Raw genomic sequence first — 25,837 nt, 5'->3', positions numbered from 1 at the left:
CTCAGCACCCACATATCAGGCGTGTCTGAAACTCTCAGAATTGAGCCTGCTTCAGGGTTATTTACAAATTATTTTCTTCTTGGTTGTCTCATCTGTTTCTCAAAAATACTGTGAGGAAGAAAGGGGAGCTCTTACTGTTTTCCTCTCTGAGGAGTGAGAATATCAAGGCTCAAGGGTGGTTAGGTCTCATGCTGAGACCTCAGAGTGAGTAAGTGAGGGAGCAGTGGGTTGAACCCACTGTGATTAACTCAAAGCTGATTCTTCCCCTAATACAGGCTGCTTGAGCATGTGGACTCAGGTAAAGCTGAATTTAAACCCCCTCTGTCAATTGTTGACTCCTGAGTCAATTCGTGCCTCAGTTTCCTAAACTTTAAAATCACTAGCATTATCTTACCTACTTCCTAGATTTGTAGTGAGCTTTAAATGAAATAAAATAGATAATACATTTTAGATGAAATAACATGGAAAAGCTTAGTTCGGTTTCTTGTGCATAGTGGGTACTCAATAAAAGTCACTTAATTGTATCTGTCACACAAGTCTTGACAGATCTAGAGTCTCACTTTGCACGCAGAAAGGCTCTCCACACCTCTCTAATTCCAATGCATAGATGATTGTCCAAAGATCCATTTGTAACTAAAGCTAATCCTGTTAAGTATAGCCTTATGTACAGCAAGATGTGATCCAAGTGCTACCATGACATAATAGCACTGGAGACCATACCTTCCCTGTGGTCTCATAGCTGACCTGGGCTCAGCCGCTGCTGACCATCTAATCCCTGACAAGGCCTAGAAAGAAGCTCACTATTTCAGTCTTGGCCAGGACTCACTTTTGTTATAATGTGCTTTCGAGGAGCTTAGGATGCTGGAATTAACTAAGTTAACCTCACTCTAGAAATATGTGCATGAAAAAAAGAGTGAAAAACAATGCAGTGGAAACAACTGTTGCTAAGGGTTGACTTTAGGGCTGATTTGTTTGGTAACATCATGTCATCATTGTGCCCTCCTTCAGCCTGAAAGGATGAACATGGATTAAATTAGGGAGCTCAGCAAAGATAATGGGGTGAAATTCCTGCAGGTCTCACCACAATAATTCATAAAACCTAATATAAAAGCAAAAAAAAGAGGGAAAGTCAGAAAAATTATAAATCCTTCCCACAATTTCACACAGATTTTGAAGTGCTAAATGGAAACAATGATATAAAATGACAGTATCCTTGACTCCTAGAGCAATATCCTATTTTAAATTGTAACAGGTACTACTCACTAGTTTCAATGGCACCCACAACAATACTATTGCTATTTGGCAGATCTAGCAATAACAAGGGGTAGAGTTTTCCTCTTTAATTTCTACTTGCCTACTAGTTCTTTGGGTCTCTACTGAAGAACTAGTTTTCGTCTAAGGTAAAATGTTAAGGACTTTCTGACATTTGCAGTACCATCTAAAATGGACGCCACATAGCATTACAGCTAATCGTCAGTGTAATACAACCAATAGCAACAAAAATGCCATGCTGGCATTATTATTTATCCTAAGGCACTTATGTGTAAAGAGATTTTCACAGGTAATTATTATAAGCTTTTGTGTCAATGACTCCTCCATCCAGTCTTAACCCTCATGTTCCTCCCACTCGCACACACTTACTATAGATTTTTCTTATAAATAGATCATTTATTCTGTAGTTAGAAGATATGCAAGTGAAAGTGGTATGAATAATAATAGATCAAGGGAGCATAAATAATTAGTATATTTCTGTGTATGTTTAGCACAAATTTTCCAGAAGCTTTTAAGATACCATAACTAAGTACCAGTTTTCACTGTTTACTGTATTTATTATACAAACTATTATAATACTACTCTGTATTTATTTTGCAAAGAGGCCTCTTCAACTAAGTAATAGTTGCCATTTGCTTAACTTCAGTTCATTTATTGCATCATAATAGTAAACTGTATATTCTCAATCTTTATAATGTACAACTCCTATAAAATTCTTAATGGTGTACATTGTAAATAAGTTAGATAGAATATTGATCAAAGAAGTAATCTGGTACAAAAGATTAATGTTAGCATAAAAACTTTGTGCTGCAGTTATGGGTCCAAGATAACTACAAATCAAATAAGAGCTTATATCAGTGTTGAGTGAGGATATTCTGGTGTGAAGAACTGGGCTAGACTTTCGGTTTCCAGTCAGGCTGCAAGAGGCTAGAAGTTGCCACTCTGTCCTAACAACAACGGAAAAATCAACAACTCTCTTTAGATCTGTCAGAGAAGTAAGGTCACAGGGTAAACCTCTGCCCCAAATATGAAGAGACCAACAGGCGAGAGAATCACAAGTTATTAGAGCAGGAACCCGCAAGCACAAACCACCACAGGAACCAGGCCAGAGAAGGAAATCAGATCTGTAATTGACAAATTGCCAGAGGCTCAGTGTGGACAAGTCTGAGGGTTAAAAATTCCAGGGGGACCTTAGTCATGAGGGGAGTTTCCACACTCGTGTGAATTTTACTTGCAGGAGCTCAACCAGGTTTTCATAGTGAATATCTGAGAAAAATCCCCTTGTGCTTCTGGCAGGCAGAGGGGAAAAGGAACCATTTTGAAATGTGCCAGAGCATTCTGTTTTTCTTACCAGTCCTGCCCTCAGAAGAAACTTTTTAAACAGAGCCTAATCTGCTGGGGTTAGAGCCTAACTGACGTAGGCGAAGGGAAATACCCAACCACAGGCCACTCTAGCCATCCTGTCCCACCGAATTGGGGGGGAGGGGACTGAGAATCACATGTGAAGCTCATAGTCCAGAGGTACAGGCTCACTGAAGACTGAGATCTCATCACAGGACTATAGAACACGTCCCCTTCCCTCACCACCCCATGACTAAAGGCCTATGCTAAGGGCTCTCATGGAAAAAGTAGACAGCATACAAGAACAGATGGGCAATGTAAGCAGAAAGATGGAAATTCTAAGAAAGAACTGAAAAGAAATGCTACAGATCAAAAACAGACTAACAGAAATGAAAAATGCCTTTGATGGGATTATTAATAGACAGACACGGCTGAGGAATTTCTGAGCTTGAGGATATCTCAATAGAAACCCCAAAACTGAAAAGCAAAGAGAAAAACAGAACATCCAAGAACTGTGGAACAACTACAAAAAGCATATGGGTAATAGGAATTCCAGAAGGAAAAGAAAGAGAGAAAAGAAGAGAAGAAATATTTGAAATAATAATGAGTGAGAATTTCCCCAAATTAGTGTCAGACACCAAACCACAGAGCCAGGAAGCTCAGAGAATACTAAGCAGGATAAATGCCAAGGATTGGGCTAAACACATAGCTATATTATTTCATTCCAAACTCATAGTAGTTTGAAGAACATCATCCCCACTTTACAGATGTAACTTCTCCAAGGTAACATGGAACTAATCTTGAAACCCAGGTCTATCTAAAGCCCTTACTTAAACAATAAATAATATTGCCTCCAGATAATGATAACAGCTACTAATTTTTATTTTTTACTGTGTACCAGTAATTATTCTAACAACCTAAAAGTATATTGTATAACCTTGGTATAGTCTAGTATATCTCTAACCTTGAGAGGTAGTTGTTATTATGCCTACTTTACAAATGAGAAAACTGAGGTTTAGAGTGTTAAAATAATTTGATCAAAAACAGACACACTAGGGGCTGGCCTGGTGGTGTAGTGGTTAAGTTCACATACTCCACTTCAGTGGCCCGGAGTTCACGGGTTTGGATCCCCCAGGTGCAGACCTACGCACCACTCATCCGGCCATGCTGTGGCGGTGTCCCACATACAAAAATAAAGGAAGATTGGCGCAGATGTTAGCTCAGGGCCAATCTTCCTCATCAAAAAAACCCACCCTAAGTGACAGACATAATATTTGAACTAACATTTGTAAGACTGCAGATCTTTTATTTACAACCTGTAAGTTACAACTTGTATGTAAAGTGAAGGTTGTAAGGCAGGACTTTCCCTCAGCCATTCCAGTACCTCTTGCATTATGCTCACCATTTACATACATCAACTTTACTGCTCTGGACTTGGAGCCAGTATTAGATGAAGGGGAAGAATTCAACTCCTGACCACACTACCTATTAACTTTGTGATCTTAAAGTATTCCCTTCATTCCTTGCATTCCTCATTCAGAAAACTGGACATGACAATAGTACCTGCTTCATAGTGCCATTGAAGGAAACATTGAGTCATATCATGTAACTTAGAGCAGGGCATCATATGTAATAACTGCTCAAAATAATAACTGTTATTACTTAATATTTTTTCTTTAAAATTACTTTTTTTTAACCTACACAAAAACATTTTTAAAAGAAACTCATATCTCAATCATAAGTAGGAAAACAACTTCACTTGTATGAGCACATGGAAACCTTAAAAGTAAATACAATTAAAACAAAACAATGTTGTTAAATTCTGTTGCAGCCAAGATCACTGAGCCTGAGAGTTGTTCTCAGCTTGTTTACAGGGGAGCTTTTGTGTTAGAGAGATGTGAATACACGCTAACACTAACCTGAGGTCTATTCAGAGGATCAGAGAAAGGATTAAAAAGAGAATAAATTCCTCACCATGTCAATCCATTTTATGTAAAGCTGATATGTTATTGTCCCAAAAAAAGAAAGAAAAAAGCACTAGCAATTCTAAAATTTGGGAAAAAGCAATATAATTGAGCATCCCCTTTTATTTGCTGGGAATCATATCCATATCTTTTACTATCTTTTACATAAACACTCACAGAAAGTATTTTTGTTGTTTTAAAACCATAGAGATTATTTTGAGGGCATCTGAGTTATAAGTCATCAACAAAGAGTACAGAGTGTGAACTCAAAACCTAAGCCAAAGAAAGCCGAAGCCTTCATCATGTTAAAGGGAAGGTGGCCATCTCTGCTCTGAAAATGAGGAGCTATGAGCTGATGTCACTACATGGACAGGACAGAGGAACTTACTGGGCTATTCCGAAATTACTACGCATTTAAAACCAAGATGACAGAGAAAGTCTGCTTCTGCCTCGGGAGCTGAAAAATTCCAGAAAACAAGAAAACCACCATCCTAGGCTATGACGGCTCTATTCCAAAGATTAGTTTCAACAAAAGGTACAAGCAATCTGGCTCTTTGAAAGATCAAGATTTGCCAAACACCCTGAAGGGTCAAAGGATACAAGAGGCAAAATATGACATAGTGATAAAAGTGGCAGATATAAAGTAAGCAAGGAGCTGGCTTCCTCAAGAAATAGGGGAATGTGGAACAGCATAAAAAAGGAATGACTTGGAAGTCTGGGTCCTAGTACAGCCTCTGGCACTGTGAAGTCATGCAAGTTGAGGCAAGCCATCTAAACTCTCTTACTGAACTCTTTAACTGGTGAGACAGAGATGCTGGTTCCTAGCTCTGAAGTGTGCTATGAGCGTCAATTAATATAATGTCTGTAAAGGACGTTACCTAAACTCAGAATTCAACAAATGGTGGCAGAGACACACAAACCAAATGAGATGAGTGTACATTTTTTGGATCTTGTTTTTGAACAAATTAACTACAAAAAGAGAAAATTGAGTTACTAAGTGAATATAGAACATGGGCTGGGTAGTAGATGCTATTAAGTAATAATTGCTAATTTGATTGAGTGTAGCGATGGTATTGCGGTTGTATGTGTTTTTTAAGTCCTTATGCCTTAGAGAAACATAGTACAGAATTATTCACAAGTAAAGTGATATAATAGCTGTGATTTGCTTTAAAATACTCAAAAAAAAAAACCCAAGGGTATGAGATGAAACAAGAACAGCAGAAAATGATGGGTGGTGGGTCCATGTAGGTTTATTGTATATTTTCTCTATTTCTGTGTGCCTTTGAAAATTTCCACACACACACACACCAACCTTTTAAAGTAAATAAATGAAAAGACACTAGCGAGGCCAGCCCGGTGGCGTAGCAGTTAAGTGCACGCCCTGATCCTCCTCACAAAAAAAAAAAAAAAGACACCAGCATTAATCAGTAAATATCCCAAGTTGTTTTCACATGGATATTATAATTGCACAGTCAGTGTAGGACTTCCTGAAGGCTTGGGCAAAAATGCTTGACCCACACAACAAAAGGAAGTACTTCTACATAGAGAGATCTGAAGATCAGCAGAAACCCACAGGGAAGTAAGATTAGTGTGGAAAAAAAATAAGAATTGAGTTCAGAGGAAGAAGAACTGACCCAGAGTGGTCTCACTTGGAGATAAATCTGGAAATTAGGTTTTCTGGAAATGAAATCAGGCTGCTACCAATCCCAGAAGCAGTGCCAGTCCATATCTTTGTTTAGCTCAGATCTTTCTTTAAACCCATGCACATTTTAATGCCACCAAACTTATGTTTTGTTTCTTCATTATCTTCTTCAATTGCTTCTTAGAAAATGGCTCTCTTTAAGGCTTCAATCTGATTATGGCTGGTCAAGAGGAAGGAAGTCAATATCTCTCAGCCTTTGAAGAAGTCAGTCACAAAAGGAGAAAACATTAGGTCCCTGGTAACCACACAGACCAATTCAAGAAGTTCTAAGTGTCTAAGGAGTTGGAACAGATAGAAGGAAGGGGTTTTCAGGGATGGCTGCAGATATAAAGCAAGCAAGGATATCAATAATGGAACGTACGTGGAGTCAGTAAAGAAAAGTTGTCAAAAACAGTCTGGAATAGATAAATCTAGTTTCTAAATTAATGTCTTCAGTCTCATTTTTTATCTACCAACAGGCCAAGCAGTAGACAGACTAAATGGGGTTGCAGTGAGAATTAAATGACATAATGTATATAAAGTACTTCAAACATGCTGGCATTTGGCAAGCAGTCCATAAATGTTAACTATTGTTAACATGCTTAAAACTTTGCTCGCTATTTCAAGCAGTTCTGGCAAAAGCAGATGGCTTTGATCCATAAATGCAGTGATATGGGAGATGCTATTGGTTTTAAAAGCTTCTCAATGAATCAAAGATACACAACACTGTTAGAACTTGCATAAACTTCAACCTCCTCTCTTTATTGTTCCGTTTTTAAATTATAATCCCAATATATTTTTGTCAATTCTGAAGACCTGACAAGGTGCCTATTCAACTCTGAGTAGTATTCTTTCTAGAATATTCTAACAGCTTTTTTTTTAATTTGCTGTTTTTTGTTTTGTTTTGTTTTTTTGGCTTGGTGATAGGGATAGCCTTTCTGAGAGTGATATGAATGTTGCAGGGAAAGGCCTGGATAGCCACAAACATCTTCCTCTCAGGTCTTGCCACAGTGTGTGAAATCTCCACATTAGTCATTCCTTTGAAGGCCTGAAAAGCTTCTGCTAAATGTCACTGTTAGCTGGAACAAGAAATAGGTAAATCTCTGTCAGGCATTAAGACTCTACCTTCAATTGCTTTATCGATGTCCCCAGCACACATTCATTTATTCATTAAATAGTTCAACAAAACATTATTGAATGTGAACTAGGAAATGGGATTACAAAATTGAGTGAGCTATGCTCCCATTTCTGAGGAACTCAGTCACGAAAAGACATAATAGATATAATGGTTAGGAGTGCCGCCATTGGAATCAGGCAAACTTGGGCTCAAATAGTAGATTTGTCATTTTCTACTCATTTCCCCTTGAGCAAACCTCTCTGTGCTGCAGTTTCTTCAACCACATACCCTTTCAGTAAGTGAGTTAATATGTATAAATGCTTTAGCAAGATACTTTATCAAGATCAAGGAATAACTTAATAAATATTGGTTATAATTATCATAACCACTATTGTTATAAAAATAACAAATATAACAGACCATACTTTAGTATATATTCAAAGTGTTTTGGTTGTAATTACAATGTAGTACCTAATTCTGCCTGGGAAATTTAAAGCCTTCTTCTAAAGAGATGACAATAGAGCTAAGTATAGAGTCAATACAGTCATAAGGCAGCTATGGGAAGAGCCTCTGAGGCAGTTAAGACCATAATGTATAAAAGAAATGAGACTTTTAAGTGGAATAGAGCAAAAGATGTTAGTTGGGTAAATGGAATATGAAAGGGTTGTGGGGGTTTGTGAAGGGCCTTATACGCCAGGGTAAGTGGCTTGGACTTTGATCAATAGATATAAAGTGCCATTTGAGAAGTTTTAGGAGAAAGTGCCAATTGAGAAGTTTTAGGAGAAGAGTGATAAAATCATATTTGTTTTTGAGAAAAACTACCCTGTTGGTTGTGTGGCCCAGAGCAGAAAAGGGGATTGATGATAGGCCTTCAAGGGGAAAGTTGCAATCATCTATCAGAAAGGACAATATTAGGAGGAATAGAGATGAAATGCAAGTTTAAACACACTTCCAAAGTAAAGTCAATGAAGCACCATGTTGTATCATAGGACTATAACTCACACCAGTGTCCTGGGAGCCACCCTCCAAACTCTCCTCTCCACAGCTTTCTCCATCTCCCAACATCCTCCTACCTCCCAATCCCCACACACATTCACTCTATCAGCAAGTCTAGTTGATCCCAAGTCCTAAATCTCTCTCCAACTCTGTTTGTTCTCTTCTTTCCATTCTTGCTCCTATGGTCTTACATCAGGCCATCACCATCTCTTCCATGAACTTCTTCATTCACCCTTTATTTTACTGTTGTTAAGCTCATCTCTTTCTAACTTATTCTTATAGGCTTTCACAGTGACATTGCTAACAAAATTTGATCATGTCACACTCCTGGTTAAAATTTTCCAATGGCTTGCCATTACTTATAGGATAAAAGATGAGCTTAATTATAAACTAACTAGATCCGTACTTCTCCAAATTCAGTTATGGCCAAACTCATTTCAAGAACAGCAGTGGCTGATTCTTTTTGCTTACTCATATGCTAAGGATCTCTGGTTTGAATCTCTGCCTTATTACATGATCATTCCCTGATCTCTACATCATGGAATCAACCATATTCTTTTGACAAATTTTGACAGAAGGCCCCACCTATAACAATTCCACAGGGACATTTGGTTGATCTAAACAAGGCATTCGGAGCCCTCCATAGTCTTTCCCCAACTTATTTCCAATATGAAATTTTTCTAAATCTTCCACTCAAACCATACAGATCTATTTATCGTCATTTCTTGAAACACCCCTTGTGCTTTGCTACTTCAAAGTTTCAGCTCATGCCATCCCTCTTGTGTGGAACCTACTACCTCTTTCTTTCTTCCTCTCCAGAACCTAAACATTCTCTACATCTATCTTGCTCTATGAAGTGCCCCCAGTTCACCTCAGCCCACACCGATCACTCTCTTCTCTGAAATGCCCTAGCATTTACCATCTTGGTCATTCGTTTGCAATTAATCATCAGTTCCTGTCTTGTGATATTACTGTATTGTTGTATTCAATTAGTATTTATCTCTTGCATTGTTTTATAACTTTTAAGGTCATTTGGTTGTTAGTGCCATCAAGTCGATTCTAACTCCTAGTGACCCTGTGTACAGCAGATCAGAACCTGCCCAGTGTTTTTGTGCCATCCTCTCAACTTCCGGTGCTGTATCAGACAATGCTCTGCTGCTATTCATAGGATTTAAACTTTTAAAGTGTTTGTGGTTTATCTCCTGAACTGGACTGTAATTTCCTTGAAAGCTAAGATTTTGAATTGTATGTATTACTATATTTTTAGGCACCACATAATATCTCATATATAGGAGACACAATTAGTGTTTGTTAATTGACATGTTGATTGATATATCTAAAGAAAAAAACAACAGCTGGAGTTCATAAACTAGAAAATCATTTGAATTAATGAACATCATTTTTTACTTATTAAATGTTAACGGTTTTAAGAGAATAAATGCAAACACATCAATTACTTTTTTTGTTAAATTTTCTCAGACAGGCAAGAATATATGTGCTTCCTTTGTAAAACGATTATTGACAGGCATATGACAATATAGTGCACAGTTCCTGGTTTAGTTATACTGCCCACTGAGCAGAGAAAACCCTCCCTTTTAGGGACAAAGGGGAAGAAGGAAGGAGGAGGAGGGATCAGAAGGGACAGAGAAGGAGAAAGGGGAAAGGGAGTGAAGAGATGGAGGGAGATGAGGAAACCGGGAAAAGAAAAGGGAGGAGGAAGATGAAGAGGTAGGAGAGGGGGAAAGAGAAGGGAAAGATTCTCTTTTGATTAAATTGTTGGGCAAAGCACTTTTCAAAAAAGAATACAGGATCCTGTTCCTGACTAAACCAATTTTGCTCATTTTTCTCCCTTTTACATCTCATGCACAATGTAAAGTTGATTTTTTGGTGATATGGTCAAAATTGTGTCTTTGAAGGTCATTCTCTTTGAAGGTCATTCTGATGGCTTAGAGGAAGGTTAGATTTCAGGCCTGGAAGGCACGCCACGGAGAGCCAGAATTGAAACACTGGAAAGAGTAAGAAGGCTTATAAAACTTTCACAGGTTAAAAAAAAATTGACCTGATATCCCTACTTGCCAAGATTCTAGTGACTTTCCTCTATAATTAGTAGGGAGTGGGGCATGAAACAACTTACATGTTATTGGAAGAAAGCATGAAGCTAAGTTACAGAAAATTTGAAAATCACCAGTAAGTTCACTATTCCCAAACACACACACAAAACAAACCCTGATTTCTCTAACTGAGTGTTATTTTTAAAGCATATGCTTTTTCTAATCTGTTTTCTTAATAGCTAGCTCTAAACTAATAAGTGCGATTTCACTTCTTAAGTTATTACAACTGAAAAACCTCAGTAGAATTGAAGTGCCCATGAATGTAAAAATTTTCAGTAGCTTGGAATCTTCTCATTTATTTAATTGAGACTGTTCTTCAGTACTTCATATAGTTAGGAAAAAAAAATCATATAGAAAAAAAAGCCATCTTCCTGGCAGGGCAGGGAGACAGCAATGAAAGTCCAAAGTGGGGAGAAAGTAGCGATGCTGACGAACTGAATGTCGCAACAGCCTCTGCATGCTTCCTTCCTTTGACACAGCAAGTTATTTAATGTGGTGAGAAAGCAAGTGTTGAGCAGTATCATTATTTGCTAGAAATCACATGTCATGAGTTCAGTTAAAAAAAAAGAGGAAGTTCAGGCTAAGCAAAACTTGGGTCAACGGCTTACATAAATACATAGGTTAGGTCTGACTGGGAAACTGCAGCCTCGAACAGACTCCCTCCCGCAGAAACAACCACCAGCCCCAGAGCCCTTCTCTCCTTCAAAGTAGAACCTCTGAGCAGACAGGAAGAGTAAAAGGCAGTCACAACTCAAGCTGGCGCAAATGACCAAGCGGCACAGACAGTCACCTACGTGATGTGACTTCAGAAGTGCACACACACGCACCACTTCCTTCCACCTAAAAAATCTTTGAGTTTTTTGAAACTTGCCTTGTTTCTGTCAAAGCACAAATAGATATAGAATAAATTGAATTTACTTGAATGTTTTGTAAAAGGTGGAAGTTTGAAGCACAATTTAGGAAAGACAGAGAGACCAATCATTGTTTTCTTCAGCCATAAGTTTTCACATCTATTGGTTATGTGACCATTTTCAGAAGATCAAATTGAAGTGTGAACTCTCACCTGGACCCTCTCTATCTCTCAAACCTCATCACCTTTCTCTGCCCCTCATACGCACACTTGCCATAATGGTCTTCCATTGAGTCCTTTATTAGAAGCTCACACCCATCAGTCTTGGTACCTGCCGTTTCTCTCACTGCAGTATTCTTCTGGCCACCCAGGTAGATGGGCTTCTTGTCACTTCTGCTCCTCAGCTCAGAAGGCACCTCCACAGTGAAGCCTTCCCTGATCATCCATCTATAAGTGTACACCACCACTTCTGCCAATCCTCTGATGCTAATTTATTTTCCTTCTCGACACTTCTCACTTTCCTCTTCACACTTTTGGTGCTTAAAATGCAAGTTCCATTTATGAATTCATTCATTCAACAAACATTTATTGAGCACCTAAGATATGTGAGGCAATATTCTAGGTCCTCACTATCCAGCAGCAAATGAAACAAAGATCCCTGGCCTCAAGGAGCTTATGTCCTAGTTGTGGAGTGGAGGTGCTCCCACAATAAACATAATAAATGAGGAAATGCTTGTTAGAAGGTAACCATGCTTTAGAGAAAAGAAAAAAATCAGAGCAAGTGAAGGAGCATCAGGAGTATCAGGTTGCATGGGAGTATATTGCAATAAGAAATAGAATCAGGGTAGGCCTCAGAAAGGAAGTGAAATTTGAGCAAAGAATTGAAGGAGGTGACGGTGTTAGCTGTGCAGGTGTCTGATGGAAGGAAAAGCATTCCAAAAACCTAAAGCAGAAGCATGTATGGCAAGTTCCAAGAACAGCAAGACGGTCCTTGTGGTTTGAGTTGAATAAGTGAAGAGGAGAGTGTAGGAGAGAAGGTCCTAGAGGCAATGGGGCCAAGTTCATATAGAGTCTTTCTCTGAGTGAAACTAGGAGCCACTGCAGGGTTTGGAGCAGAGGCAGGAGATGATCTGACTGATGGTTTAAAGTCTCACTCTGTCCTCTGAGTTAAGAATAGTCTATGGAGAGACAAGGGAAAAATAGGACCATATACACAAGGAACACCACTGTATGTCTGGTCCATGGAATACAAGAAATGTTTGTTTAATGAATTAATATATGAATAAATGGAATATGGAGGCTGAAGGATAAGATACACAGAGATCCTCCCAAGCATGAAGTAACGGGTGATATGTTTTCACATCTTTGGAAATCAGACATAGTACATTGAGGTCACACCTTATACTTATGTGTGTGTGCATGTGTGTGTTTATATCTACATACATAAAAGTAAATATTTGCTGCTTGTCTTCTGTGTGGAAAGCACTTTTAATTTTGACAAATGCCTTCACCAAATTTATGCTACATGTATAAATGTATGCATAATGCAATGGCCATTAATGTCAAACTCCATATAATAAAGCTACTTCCATTTCCTGAAAAATAGCATATTCTAATGCTGCCTAGTTAAGGTCGATCTTTTTTAAACTCTGAGCTTTATGGAAGAAATCTATTCTCACAAAAATAAAGGTCATGGTTTTAATTCTCATTTAGGTATGTCAGTTTGCAAAGAGGGAAAAAGTTTCTACACCCACGTGTTCTTTCTCAACTCCAACAAACTTACTTGTAAAGACTCTGTTTAGGCATCAGGAAGAGCTAAAAGAGTGAACCTGGAAAGCCCTGTACAAACCCATCTGGGAGAACAAAAGGACAGAGGGCATGCAGGCAGTAGATTCATGTATGAAAGGCAGCATATGTTTAAAATGCACTATTTTTAAATATGCCAATATAGTTTCAAGATTATCAACTTCAAGGTTGGACCATTTTAAGGTTCGAAGAAATTGTCTCATCCATCTAATCATTCACAAATTATGTGAATGTACTATATGCCTGGTACTGACAATACAAATTGAGCAGGACAGCCATGTGCCTGCACAGTCGGTTGCATGCATTCTCAACTGGCGTGACGTCACCCTCCAGGAGAGAAAATTTGCTCTTGGGCAAGCCAAAAAAATGCTTACACTTTTAATTATAAAATACAAATACTTATACAGTACATAATCAGACATACAGTATATCTGTGATATTAAAATTTAATGGAGAAGGGTGGTCAGGGAAAAAGATTTCTAAAAAGACTCCTTAGGGAGGTAAAAACGAAAAAGATTGAGAAACACTTGCTTATTGGGAAGCATGTAATTATAGTAAAATATGATAACTACAGTGATGGGGAAAGAACAGGATGTTGTGGAAACACACACCAGGAACACCTAACATGCTATGAATAGGAGGTCAGGGAAGGCTTCCTGGAAGAAGCCACACCTCAGCAGAGCTGTAAGAGATGACCACTAGGAATTGCTCAAGCAAGTGGGTGCTAGAATCAAGGCTGAGGAAGAGCTTATGCAAAAGACCTAGACAATCACTAACACAGATTTTTATTGAGCAAAGTCTATATAAACCCCTAAACTATCTAGCTTGGCTAATTAATTCATGAAGTCAGATAGGTCACAGAGAAAACACTGCAAACTGAAAGCTGAATGTGTGTCACATTTTAGACCTCAAGTCTGTCCTCTTACACAAGGACCTTTCTTTCCATCATCTGCCATCATCACAGGGAGGCCCTCACCACCTCCTGCCAGAGAATTCCAGCGGGCCCCTACTTCCCTCCTTCTAGTCATCCCATAGCGGGAGAACCACATAGTGACCATAGGAAGTAATGTGCTAAACTGAGCTGCAGAGAGAGAGCACCCCTGGTGTATCCTGCCTCTTCTCTCAAATCTTCATATTGATCCAAACCAACCCCTTAGCCTGCCAGCTAAGAGTTTGTACAATGAGGCTCTAAACCACTGTCTAGAGAGAATTCGAGTATTCCTTTAAGTCAGTGGTTCTTAAAGTTTTAGAGTCTAATCAAATCGAATCTAACAGATGTCCCTTCATTCATCCAGTCACAAACATTTAGAGTGCCTCCATGTGCCAGACACTATTCTGATTAGTGACGACGGAGCTGGAACAGGGTAGACAAACCCCTCCACTCATGGAGCTTGCTTTCTCAAGGAGCAAAGGCAAATAGAAAATAAATGAACAAATAAATAAATCTAATAATTTCAATCATGGTAAGTGTTATGAAGTAAATTTTAAAAGGATAATGGGTTAGAGTGACTTTCAGTAAGGAGATGGGGGAATAAGGATAAGGAGATGATATTTGAGCTGAGACTTGAATAATAGAGATCCAGTTTTGTGACTATCTGAAGGAAGAGGGCCCCACTCATAGTAAGCAGCAAATGCAGACGCCCTAAGATGGAAATGAAAATGCACAGAGGAAAAACTAAGAGTGAGTATGCACCTATATGGCTATACTGTTCTTAAATATAATTTTCAGTGTCAGTGGTTTAATAGACTCTGCCACCCTACACATGCCTCTCAGGAACCCCAGGATCTCCCCAAAACAAGCAAGTAAAGAGTTAATGTCTCTAGGACCCTGCACTTCTGCTCAAATGGCTCCTTTCAGTTTGAATGACCAGAACCCATGTCATATCATTTGTTAAAATTTTAATATCACTTCTACACTAAAGCATAGTGTACATGAAATTGTCATACAACTTCAAGGGTGAACATGGATATCGTAAGATCTATCCTGTATCCTTGACCAAGAATCCTAGCTTTATCTGCTAAAGAGTCAACAGCACACAGAGGGTACACATGTCAGAAGCAGATTTTCTGGGTTTGAATCCTAGCTCTGCCACTTACTTAGCTACGGGACCATGAGCAAGTTGCCTAAGATTTCTATGCCTCAGTTTCCTACAAAGTGAGAACAGTGATAACGCCTTGCAGGATTTTTGTGAAGATTTAATGACACAATGCATGTAAAGCACTTGAAAGACTTTTGGCACATTAGAAATGATTATAATGGTTATTATATGAATTATTAATTCCTGCTAAGCTATGCCTACCATCCCCGCTCAAATTCATTCCATTTCCTCCTCCTAACATACTTTCTTCTTCATTTTCAATGGCCAAATTTCTACCAACTTACAAAGCTCACATGAAATGCCACAACTACTACGAAACTTCTACTGATTTCTGCTTCCAGAAAAGTCATTTCCCTCCTCTGAACAACTATTAGTACACTGTTCTACCATTAGTCTAATCATTTACTATCTTACAAGGTGGTTTTGTATACATGTTTTGCATACTCTTCTAGACTGTAAATCATTTAGAGCAGTGCTGTCCCACAGAAATACAGTTTGAGACATATAAGTAATTTAAAATGTTCTAGTTAGCCACGTAAAAAAAATTTTTTTAAGCAGAAGAGATTAATTTTAATAATATATTTTATTTAACCCCATAACCAAAATATTATAATTTACTATGAAATCAATGTAAACAAATTATTAACAAGATATTTTATATTTTTTTTGGACTGAGTCTTTGAAATCTGGTGTGTATTTTACAATACACCTCAATTCAGACTAGCCGTATTTCAAGTGTTCCGTAGACATGTGGATAGTGGCTACCATTCAGGACAACGCAGCTTTAGGACACGTATTATACTCTATAGCTCTGTATTTGTCATAATGCCTAGCATAGCACATTCCCTATTTCAGAATTTCAATTAATGTTTGTCAAATTACTTAGTTTACTAATTTATTTAAAATTAGTACAAAATCTAACCCCATGGAAAATGTATTTCTGCTATTCATAACAAAAAGTAAAAACACGGAAAAATAATTTTGGCTTTCTTTAAAATATAAGAAGTTTGTTCTTCCTCTGGAGTGATAAAATGAATTTTTCAATTATATTTCTCATTAAGAATATAGTTTAGGGGCCAGCTGCGTGGTGTAGTAATTAAGTTCACATGCTCCGCTTTGGTGGCCCAGGGTTCTTGGGTTCAGATCCCAGGCACAGACCTACACGCCCCTCAACATGTCATGCTGTGGGGCCAACCTGGTGGTGTAGTGGTTAAGTTCATGGGCTCTGCTTCAGCAGCCCAGGGTTCGCAGGTTTGGATCCCGGGCACAGACCTAAGCACCGCTCATCAAGCCACGCTGTGGCGGCATCCCATATAGAAAATAGAGGAGGATGGGCACAGAGGTTAGCTCAGGGACAATCTTCCTCAAGCAAAAAGAGGAAGATTGACAACAGATGTTAGCTCAGGGCCACTCTTCCTCACCAGAAAACAAAAAAAAGAATATAGTTTAGAAGTACTAAGTCCTGGTTCGCTGAAAGAAATACTATACACAGCAATAAAATTATTTGTTTGTTTGACATGTTCAGAGAAACAATTCAATCCTACTTTCCTAATAAGAATACGAAGTTTAGATAGGAGACGCTAACTCCTAAAACAAATGTGCAAGATTTGGTAGTCCCAGTGAAAATATTTTGATGTCATTTTCCTGCTCACCACATCATTTTTCCTTAGAGTGTTGTGCTCTGAAATGCATTCAGGGTTTTCATAAACAATTTCCCAGTTACTTAAATGCAGTTACAGAAAATGAATGACATTATTTCCGCAGTCGTTAACAACATACTGTTGGGACCACATCAACTTGAATCACTCCTGTTAGAAAAATTGATATGAAAGAACGTGGAAATCCTGAGAAGTATTCTACCACTCTGAAAGTGGATCTACCCACTCTTCCTTGTCAACTTTATTCCTACCTTTTCTTATAACCTTAAGTATCCGCATGCCTGCGGTATTGATTGTGACAGAGAAATATAAAGCATTAACAAAACAAGGTAATTAGGGAAGTAAAATAACTCACCTTTGGCAATTTCAATGGTAATTTGCAAATTGGCAACTGACAACTGTTTTCACTGAGTGTAAGAGATTGAGCCAAGTTGGGGTCTATCTTTCCCTTGGGTACTATATAAACTTCAATAGTGCCCTTATAATGAGAGCAGCTATAGTTTCCAAATTCATCCACCTCTTTGATTTGGAGTTCCAGCCTGGGTCTTCTTTGTAAATGAAAAATAAGCTTGTAATCTTTTCCATAATCCTTCCCATTGGCTAAATAGAAGTAAAATGCATTTGTTAATATTAAGATATACCACTTTGTCTTAATTTTTTAAAATCCAAACAATCATTTTATCTTTTAATACAATTAAAGCTTTTTTGTTTCATTGCCTCTTGTCAAAACAAAACCTGACAAAGCAGCAATGGGCTGAGACTGTGTAGACTGCTAAAAAGATTTCTCATCTATAATTGGACTAGGTATTCTCTGGCTGCTTCTAGATCTAATCATCTTTTCTTTTCTTTTTCTATTTCATTTTGCTCTAACAAGAAACTATTGAAAACATTCAGCTCTTTCTGTATTTAGAAAATTTTCACCTTTCAATTATCTTTTTCCTTTCCCCTAACTATTTACATCATATTGTATACTATCATGACCTCATGATAGACATTCTAGAACTGCCCTTTCCTATATGGCAGCCACTAGCAACATGTGGCTTTTTAAATTGAAGTTAAAATTAATTAAAATTAAATAAAGTTAAAAATTCAGTTCCTCGATCACTGTAGCCACATGTCAAATGTTAATAGCCACATGTCTAGTGGCTACTCTATTTGACAGAGCAGATATAAAACATTTCCACCATCACAGAAATTGACAGTGCTGTTCTAGAACTTCCAAATGGAATAGTTACTAAACTCACGTTACTGAAATTTCTATTAAAGCTTGATGAATTCCCCCAAAGCAATGATACGTTTTCTCAGTTGCTCACTGAAAATCTGGAGCTTTAGTGAACATAATCCTTTACTCATGGGCATTTTACCACGACCGTCAGGATATTTTCACCTCGTCATTGCAATAGTAGAACAAGCACTGTCTGTTTCCTAAAGCATGTCTGCGTTCCCCTCAGCAAAATTTAAAAGTAAGCTATAGTGTAGCAGCTAAGATAATGTGTTTCGGACATAAATCTCTAGATCCACGTCCAGCCTCTACTATTTAGCTACATACTGCCATATTTACCCTGTTCTTTCACATGTCTGAGCTTCTTGGAGCCTTAACTTCCTTATCTTTAAAACAGGAGAAATAAAACTTACCTCCAAGGATGGGAATGAAATGAGATAATATGGATAAAATGAAAGGCACAGGGCCTGGCACATAATAAATGCTTAATAAATGATAGCAAATGACAAGACAGAAGCAGAACTTTTCCACTGTTTTGAATTTGTATGACAAAAAACAACCCACTCACACTTTTTAAAGAAATGTCAATGTGAAGCTTTGATATCGAAGTTGCAACATCTTCCGCTCCTAGAAGCCTGAAAGTTGAGTACCCAGAACTCTTTTTCATGGAAAACCTTCCCATTTTGCCAAGTGAAATAAGAGTTCAGTGAGAGATGTAGAAGAAACGAATACCTTTCTCCCTGATGTGACTGCTAGAGGTCATTTTGATGAATTTTAAAGTGTAGTTACATTTAGAAATAGAATAATTCTAGGTTATGAAAGGTATAGGAGTACGTCCCTTTGAATAAGTCTATATTTGAGAGGCAAACTGGCTCCTCAACAAAACAGATTTCTAGGACATCCTAGGACAGGAATGGCTAGCCCTGGTTTGCCTTCTTAGAAGAGTTTCACTCCGTAGATTAGGTAAACGAGAGTTTCCAGATCTCTGGAGTAACACCTGGCAAACTTCTACTTCCATATCACCAGAGTACTATCAAGAAAGTGCTGCTACTTTGGGCCCAATAGAATACAACTTAGTAAATTTCTGCTTCCATTCTTTGAAAGATTTTATACTTCTCCCAGGTATATGATTACTCATAAGGAATAATTTATATATAGAATACAAGGATTGAGGGTAAGGCATAACTACATTGGTTTGATTTAGATTTAAAACTTATCTACCTCTTACTGCTAGTTAATTTTTAAAAATAAAGATCTACAATGCAATCTCTAACAGTCATATTTATATATGAAAAAGGGATGAAATTGTTGTGGATTTACCAGTAATAAATAGCATGATCATAGTGTTATAAATAGAAAACACTATGTAGAATTTTTAAAGCTGGAATTTCATTGTTGCCAAAATCTAACACTATATTTTGAAGATCCTTTGTCATGGAAAAAAATAGAACCAGAAAAAAAGGCAAGTTGCACAAAGAAATTGCACTATTCTACTTTTTTCCCCCACACTGGCAAATTTAAAGGGGAAGCAAAAGCGAAAGCCATTCGTTGCATGCCAAAATTACAAAATCAATCATTCTTTCACATTTTGAGAACCTCTTTCTCCTCAAAATATTATGTATATAGTTTCTAGTAGGACCTTGGGATAGTAGCTATTCAACAAATATTTGTCATATAAAGAAATACAGAATTTATTTGCATTTTGTGAGTTACTAGGTATTCCTTATAGCAATATATTTTCTTCTCAGTAATGGGTATTGGAATATTTTTCATTGACAACATAGAAAGTACAAATGTAGAAATATATGCTTCTGCTTAGAAAAGTCAGATGAGGAGGTGAAAGACTAGGAACATGGGAAACCAGAAGAATCCTATAAGAACCACTGGCTCAGAGTATTTCTGTATTCTAACACATCTCCACCACCTGTACCTCTAAACCACCATCATCCATTGCTTGGTTTATTGCAATGGCTCATTAACTGGTCTGCCTGCTTCTTCCTTTGCCTCTGAGTTAGGTTATAACTGTGTTGAGAATAGAATCTATTACAGGTCTCTCTCTATATATATATATGTATATATTCTATTCTCAACACAGTTATAATCTAAGCCAGATCATGTGACTCCTCTGTTGAAAAGCCTTCATGGCTCCCCATTTCACTTAGAATAAAAGGCAAAGTCTTTGCAATGGCCTTCAAGGCAGGCGTGATTGGTACTCACCTCATCTCCTACAGCTGTTGTCTCACTCCCTCTCATCCAGCCTCCCTGCCTTCCATCAAACACACAGGCACACTTCTGTCTCAGCTCATTTGCACTTGTAATCCTGCTGCCTGGGACGAACTCCCCTGAGACAGGATTATGGCTTGCTCGCTTACCTTCTTCAAGTCTCTGTTTAAATGCCTCCTTCTCAAGGTCTTCCCTGATGAGTTTATTTAAAGTTGCAACTCTGCCACTCCCTCTGAGACTCTCTGTCTCCTTTCCCTGCTTTATTCTTCCATAAGGCATTTTTCACCCCATTAAGCTGTCCATTTTATTTATTTGCTTGCTTCTCTGTCTCTCCCCACTAGAATATAATATACATAAGGGCAAGGAATTTTTGTTGAATGAATAAAAGGATGGGCATTTTAACATCCTACACAAGTATCTGACACAATCACTTCCCTGGGCCCAAAGGCACTTAGGGCAACTTTGACACATGCAGACCTCCATAGGACATTACTAGATGTTATAGGTAATGCTAAGATGTCTTTATATAAAATTTTGTAAAAGCATTTCTAGCACTTTTGGATTTTGTGCACTGGGGGCTGAGATGTCGTGTAATAGAAGCTTAAGTGCTGAATTAACAGATCTAACCTAGAGAATGAAAGCATACTCTAGCTTCTTCCAGAAGAATGCCAAAGGCCAATATAAAAACCAAGGGGAGCATCTATCTATCTTATTTTCTCTTCCTAGAAATACAGTCCGTGTCCCATGACCTCACAAAAGAATCATCTCTAGTCTATATAAACGAACATAGAGATGTTGATATTGCTCAAAAGGCAGTCATCTAAATTCATTAATTAAAGTTTTAAATACTTTTAGTCACACATTACCATTGTGTTAGGTCCTTTCCCAAGCTTTTGTCTTCATTTTTCACAAATTTGTCTTCACAAATACTCAGTGAACTCCTTCTAGCTGTCAGGTACCATCCTAGGTGCTGGGGATTGAATGGCGCCCATCAACAAGACAGGCCCTCCCTCCATAGGACTGTAGTCAGAGAAACTGGCATTGATGAAACAATTAAATGAATAAATAAAAGACTGCATCTACGGCAAAGTCCACAAAAGAGAAGTACATAAGTTTCTGAAGAATTAAAATAAGAACTGACATAATCAGTACAGATATGGAAGGCTTCTCTGAACATGATCCTCAAGGTGAGATCTGAAGATAGAGCAGGAGATAATGGGAGATGGGGATGAGGATTGGTGGGGAGGAGAACCCTCCAGGCAGACAACCTCTCACTGCAAGTCTTTGAGATTCACAGAGACCACCCTGGTGAAAGGATGAGATATCAATTCTTTACTGAGGGTCTTGCTCCTCTTAGATGGAGAAGAATCTAGTGAGGCTCCAGATCTGAGCATAGGTCTCTAGGAAAGGCAAAGCAGAAATGATCCAGGCATCCTACCTGGCTCATTGTCCTTGAATGAAGATGAGTTCTTCCCCATTCCTTATATGGAGGAATTGCAAACCTGCTGGCTATCCTCAGGCACTCTCTTCTTAGCATATGCCCCCCGCCCCTCATTATAGGCAATAGTACACTTGGTACCACTATCTATAAGAAGCGCAGTAATTCATTCCTGTTTAGGGCAGTAGGTAAACACAGCTGCTGCCACAAATAGTACAGGAAAATCATTTGCATCATTAGTTTGGGTGGGACACTTCTGGTTTTTGACTATCTCTTCTTAGAGGGATTGTCCTAGTGTGGACACACTGCAGTTTGTGCTCCAAAAGCCAAGTAATAAGGGATCTCATCCACCCTTCCTTCCTCCCCCTCCCCTCCCTTCGCTTCCCCTTTAGCTGATACCCTTGTCACTTACTCATTAAGTTCTGTCAGCTGATTCAGGAGACTGAGACTCTGCATGTGAAAGTGGAAGAGACACCTCAAGTCAGGACACTTTGAGTCACACTTATTTCTCAGATACCAGAAAAAGGACAGCCTCAGCCTCAAGCTGTATCTTTTTTCAAGTAACAAAGAGCCAGTGGGGCTTGGGGTAATTTCCAGAATTAGAGAGAAAATAGACATCACTAAAAATCAATGAGATTTATATTGATTTATAAATGAATGGAGAATATTACCTCAAGTGGAGTCTATACAAAGACTCCTGGACCAGAAATCCCCATAAAACCCATCCTTGAATTCTCCCCCACAACTCATCTCTACGTGTATACTTGTTAGAGTCTATTCTACCTCAAGGAAAGGAAGTAGAGAGGGGAAGGGGCTGAATTAACGAAAAAGAAATTGCTGTGATGGCAACTCCCCTGAAGATGTTTTTCTCTCTTCCCTCACACGGTGGTTTTTCTCTCTGTGTTTTCCTTTTTCTTCCTTTTCTCTTTCTCTTCATCTCCTTTTCTCTCTTCTGTCTCATCCATTCCCTCATATCTCCCACCTCTCCTGCCACCTCTCATATTCATTCACCCTGTTTGTTTTACTCAGCATTGCCATATATTCATTCATTCACTACATATTTATTGAAAGCCTTTGATGTATCAGGCACTATACTAGGCTCAGGGGTAAATAGCAAGAAAGACACAGTCATTGCCCTCATGAAATTTACATTCCGGTGAAGAACATAAGTATACGAATGAAAAGTAAGTAAACAAATAAATAAGCAAAATAATTTCAAATTGTGGTAAGATTTAGAATGGAAACAAAAAAGCACTAGATGAATATGAGGATGAGAGGTAAGCAGGGGTGTGTCGTTTAGATCAGAGGTTCTTAACTGCTTTTGTGCCTTGGACCCTTTTGGAGTTTGTGAAATCTATTGATTCCTTCTCAGAGTAGTCTTTTAAATATAGAAAATAAAACAAATGGAGTTATAAATACGAAAATTATACTGGACACATCTCTTGGGAGTCCACTGACCTCAGGTTAGGTTTTTTTGTAGGACATTGTGAAGAGTTTGGACGTTGTTTTAAGTAGAACAGGAGGAATTATAAGGTTTTAATCAGGGGAGTAATAAAGTGTGATTCAAATTTTTTAAAAATCACAGTTGTTACCGTATGGAAATAGGTTTCATGTGGCTAATAGTGGAAGCACAGGCGTTTTTAGGAGGCCACTGCATTGGTGTAGGAAAGAGATGACCCTAGCTTGGACTCAGATAGCAATCATGGAGAAGACTAATTCTAAAAGACCATCACAGGCCGACCCCATAGCTTGGCGGTTGGGTGCGCGCGCTCCCCTGCTGGCGGCCTGGGTTTGGATCCCGGGCGCACACCGAGGCACCGCTTCTCCGGCCATGCTGAGGCCACGTCCCACGTACAGCGGCTAGAGGGATGTGGAGCCATGACATGCAGCTATCTACTGGGGCTTTGGGGGAAAAGATAAATAAATAAAATTATAAAAGACCGTCACTTAGAGTCTGCCCATAAAGGGACATACATCCTCTAAAAAGACAAGAAAGAGACTGGAAAGAAGTCAATAAGTATTGTCCCCTACCTCTTTTTCAAAAGCGTCCCCTCAGTCCTCTGAAGTTTTCCTTAGTAGTACAAGTTTAGCGAACTCCTGAAGTGTGTGGCTGAGAGCCCATAGAATATGAAAAAAGACGTCTTATACTTACTTGAAGCATATATGTTTCCAGTAAATCTTAAAAGAAGTTGTTCTCCTTCTTTTACTTGGAAATGGCGAGATGGCTCTGGAGGACCACTGAACCCTTCCAAGCTCAAGTTCCTGAGCACCTGGTTTAAATCTTTAGAAGGCACCACTAAAACAACAACTCTATATGGATTGTCTTTCTCGTGATACAGCACAACAGAGGCAGTGGTGCTGAGCATGGCTTCCTCTAAAGACTTCACAAAAGAAACCAAATGGCTATTGTCCACAATGCAAGACAGGTGAAGCACAATGAACCTGCATGGGAGAAAAGAGGCGTGACCTAAGGGGAACATACAGTCTCAAAAACATCACTGGTAACTAATAACACCCAAGAAAAGAGCCATTATCATCCAAACTTCTTTTAAAATCAAGCATTCTGGAGGCTGGTCCCATGGCATATTGGTTAAGTCTGGCACGCTCTGCTTCGGGGGCCCAGATCCAGTTCCTGGGTGCAGACCTATACCACTCGTGGCCATGCTATGGCAGCAAGCCACGTACAAAATAGAGGAAGACTGGCACAGATGTTAGCTTAGGGCTAATCTTCCTCAAGCAAAAGAAAAGAGGGAGATTGGCAGCTGATTTTAGCTCAGAGTGAATCTTCCTTACCAAAAAAAAAAAAAAAAATCAAGCATTCTGATGACCAACTGGTTAGATTCATGAATGACTTTTTTTTTTTTTGTGAGGAAGATCAGCCCTGAGCTAACAGTCCTTGCCAATCGTCCTCTTTTTGCCAAGGAAGACTGGCCCTGGGCTAACATCTGTGCCCACCTTCCTCTACTTTATATGGGACGCCGCCACAGCATGGCTTGACAAATGGTGCGTCAGTGTGCGCCCAGGATCTGAACCTACGAACCCTGGGCTGCCGAAGTGGGGCACGCACACTTAACCACTGCACTACCAGGCCAGCCCCTCATGAATGACTTTTAATGAAACTCTTGGCAGTCATCAAACCAACTCAAATCAAACCAAGTTCTAAAACAGATGTTTGTAGACAAAGAAATCATCCAGTCTCAGCTCTGCTCTAAATATTTTAAATTATACTTTAAACAGCATTACCAAAGAGTGGTACTTCAAAACATAGAAGAGAAAGATAAACCATTTACTATCAATAGGATGCAGAATATATGTCATAAAAAAGTGGAGATTGCAGCATTCATATCTGTCACTGTATGGTAAGGATTGCTATGATGGACCCTGTTATGGGTTGAATTGTGTCCCCTCTACCCAAATTCATATGTTGGAGGCCTAACCCCCAGAACCTTAGAATGTGACCCTGTTTGGAGATAGGGTCTTTAACAGAGGTAATCAAGTTAACGTGAGGTCATTAGAGTACACCCTAATCTAATATGACTGGTGTCATAAAGAGGGGAAATTTGGACACAGAAGTATGCATACAGAGAGAAGGCTATGTGAATGTGAAGATAGCCACCTGCAAGCCAAGAAGAGAGGCCTGGAACAGATCCTTCCCTCACAGTCCTCAGAAGGAATGCACCTTGCGAACACCTTGATTTTGGACTTCTAGTCTCCAGAAATGTGAAACAATAAATTTCTGTTGTTTAAGCCACCTAGTTTGTGGTACTTTACTACTAATACAGATACCGCTCCCTGGGCTGGACCACCCATCGCCCAGCTCTTCTCCAGAGAATTGCCCTACAGGAGCCTCTTCTGCTGGAGCACCCCCGTGCCCAAAGACAAGGACCGCCTAATGCAGGGATGTAAACCGAGCCTCCTTAGGACTCACACTCCAGAGTTCTCCTACAGTATCAGGCTGAGGTAAAACTCCGGCTGAAATCATAGGTTTTCCCATCCTCTTCCCTCGCCCTCCCTGCTTCTTTCATTCCCTTACAGGATTCACCTGAGAGCCCTCCCTCA

The 25,837-nt window shown here is 38.9% G+C and overlaps 1 protein-coding gene across 1 annotated transcript in view; it reads right to left on the bottom strand.

The window, feature by feature from the left end:
• The window catches only part of DTHD1 (death domain containing 1), a 68,029-nt gene that overhangs the window by 14,504 nt on the left and 27,688 nt on the right, over positions 1-25,837 (bottom strand). Inside the window, exons 7-8 of the mRNA XM_004418967.3 lie at positions 23,931-24,220; positions 17,251-17,495 (exon numbers count right to left, since the gene is read on the bottom strand). Coding sequence (XP_004419024.2) covers positions 17,251-17,495; positions 23,931-24,220 — 535 coding nt within the window. The remainder of the gene's footprint in view (positions 1-17,250; positions 17,496-23,930; positions 24,221-25,837) is intronic.

Source organism: Ceratotherium simum, chromosome 8, assembly GCF_057802395.1.
Source record: "Ceratotherium simum simum isolate JZ-2026a chromosome 8, ASM5780239v1, whole genome shotgun sequence".
NCBI lineage: Eukaryota > Metazoa > Chordata > Mammalia > Perissodactyla > Rhinocerotidae > Ceratotherium > Ceratotherium simum.
This window is presented reverse-complemented; position numbering and strand designations above follow the sequence as displayed.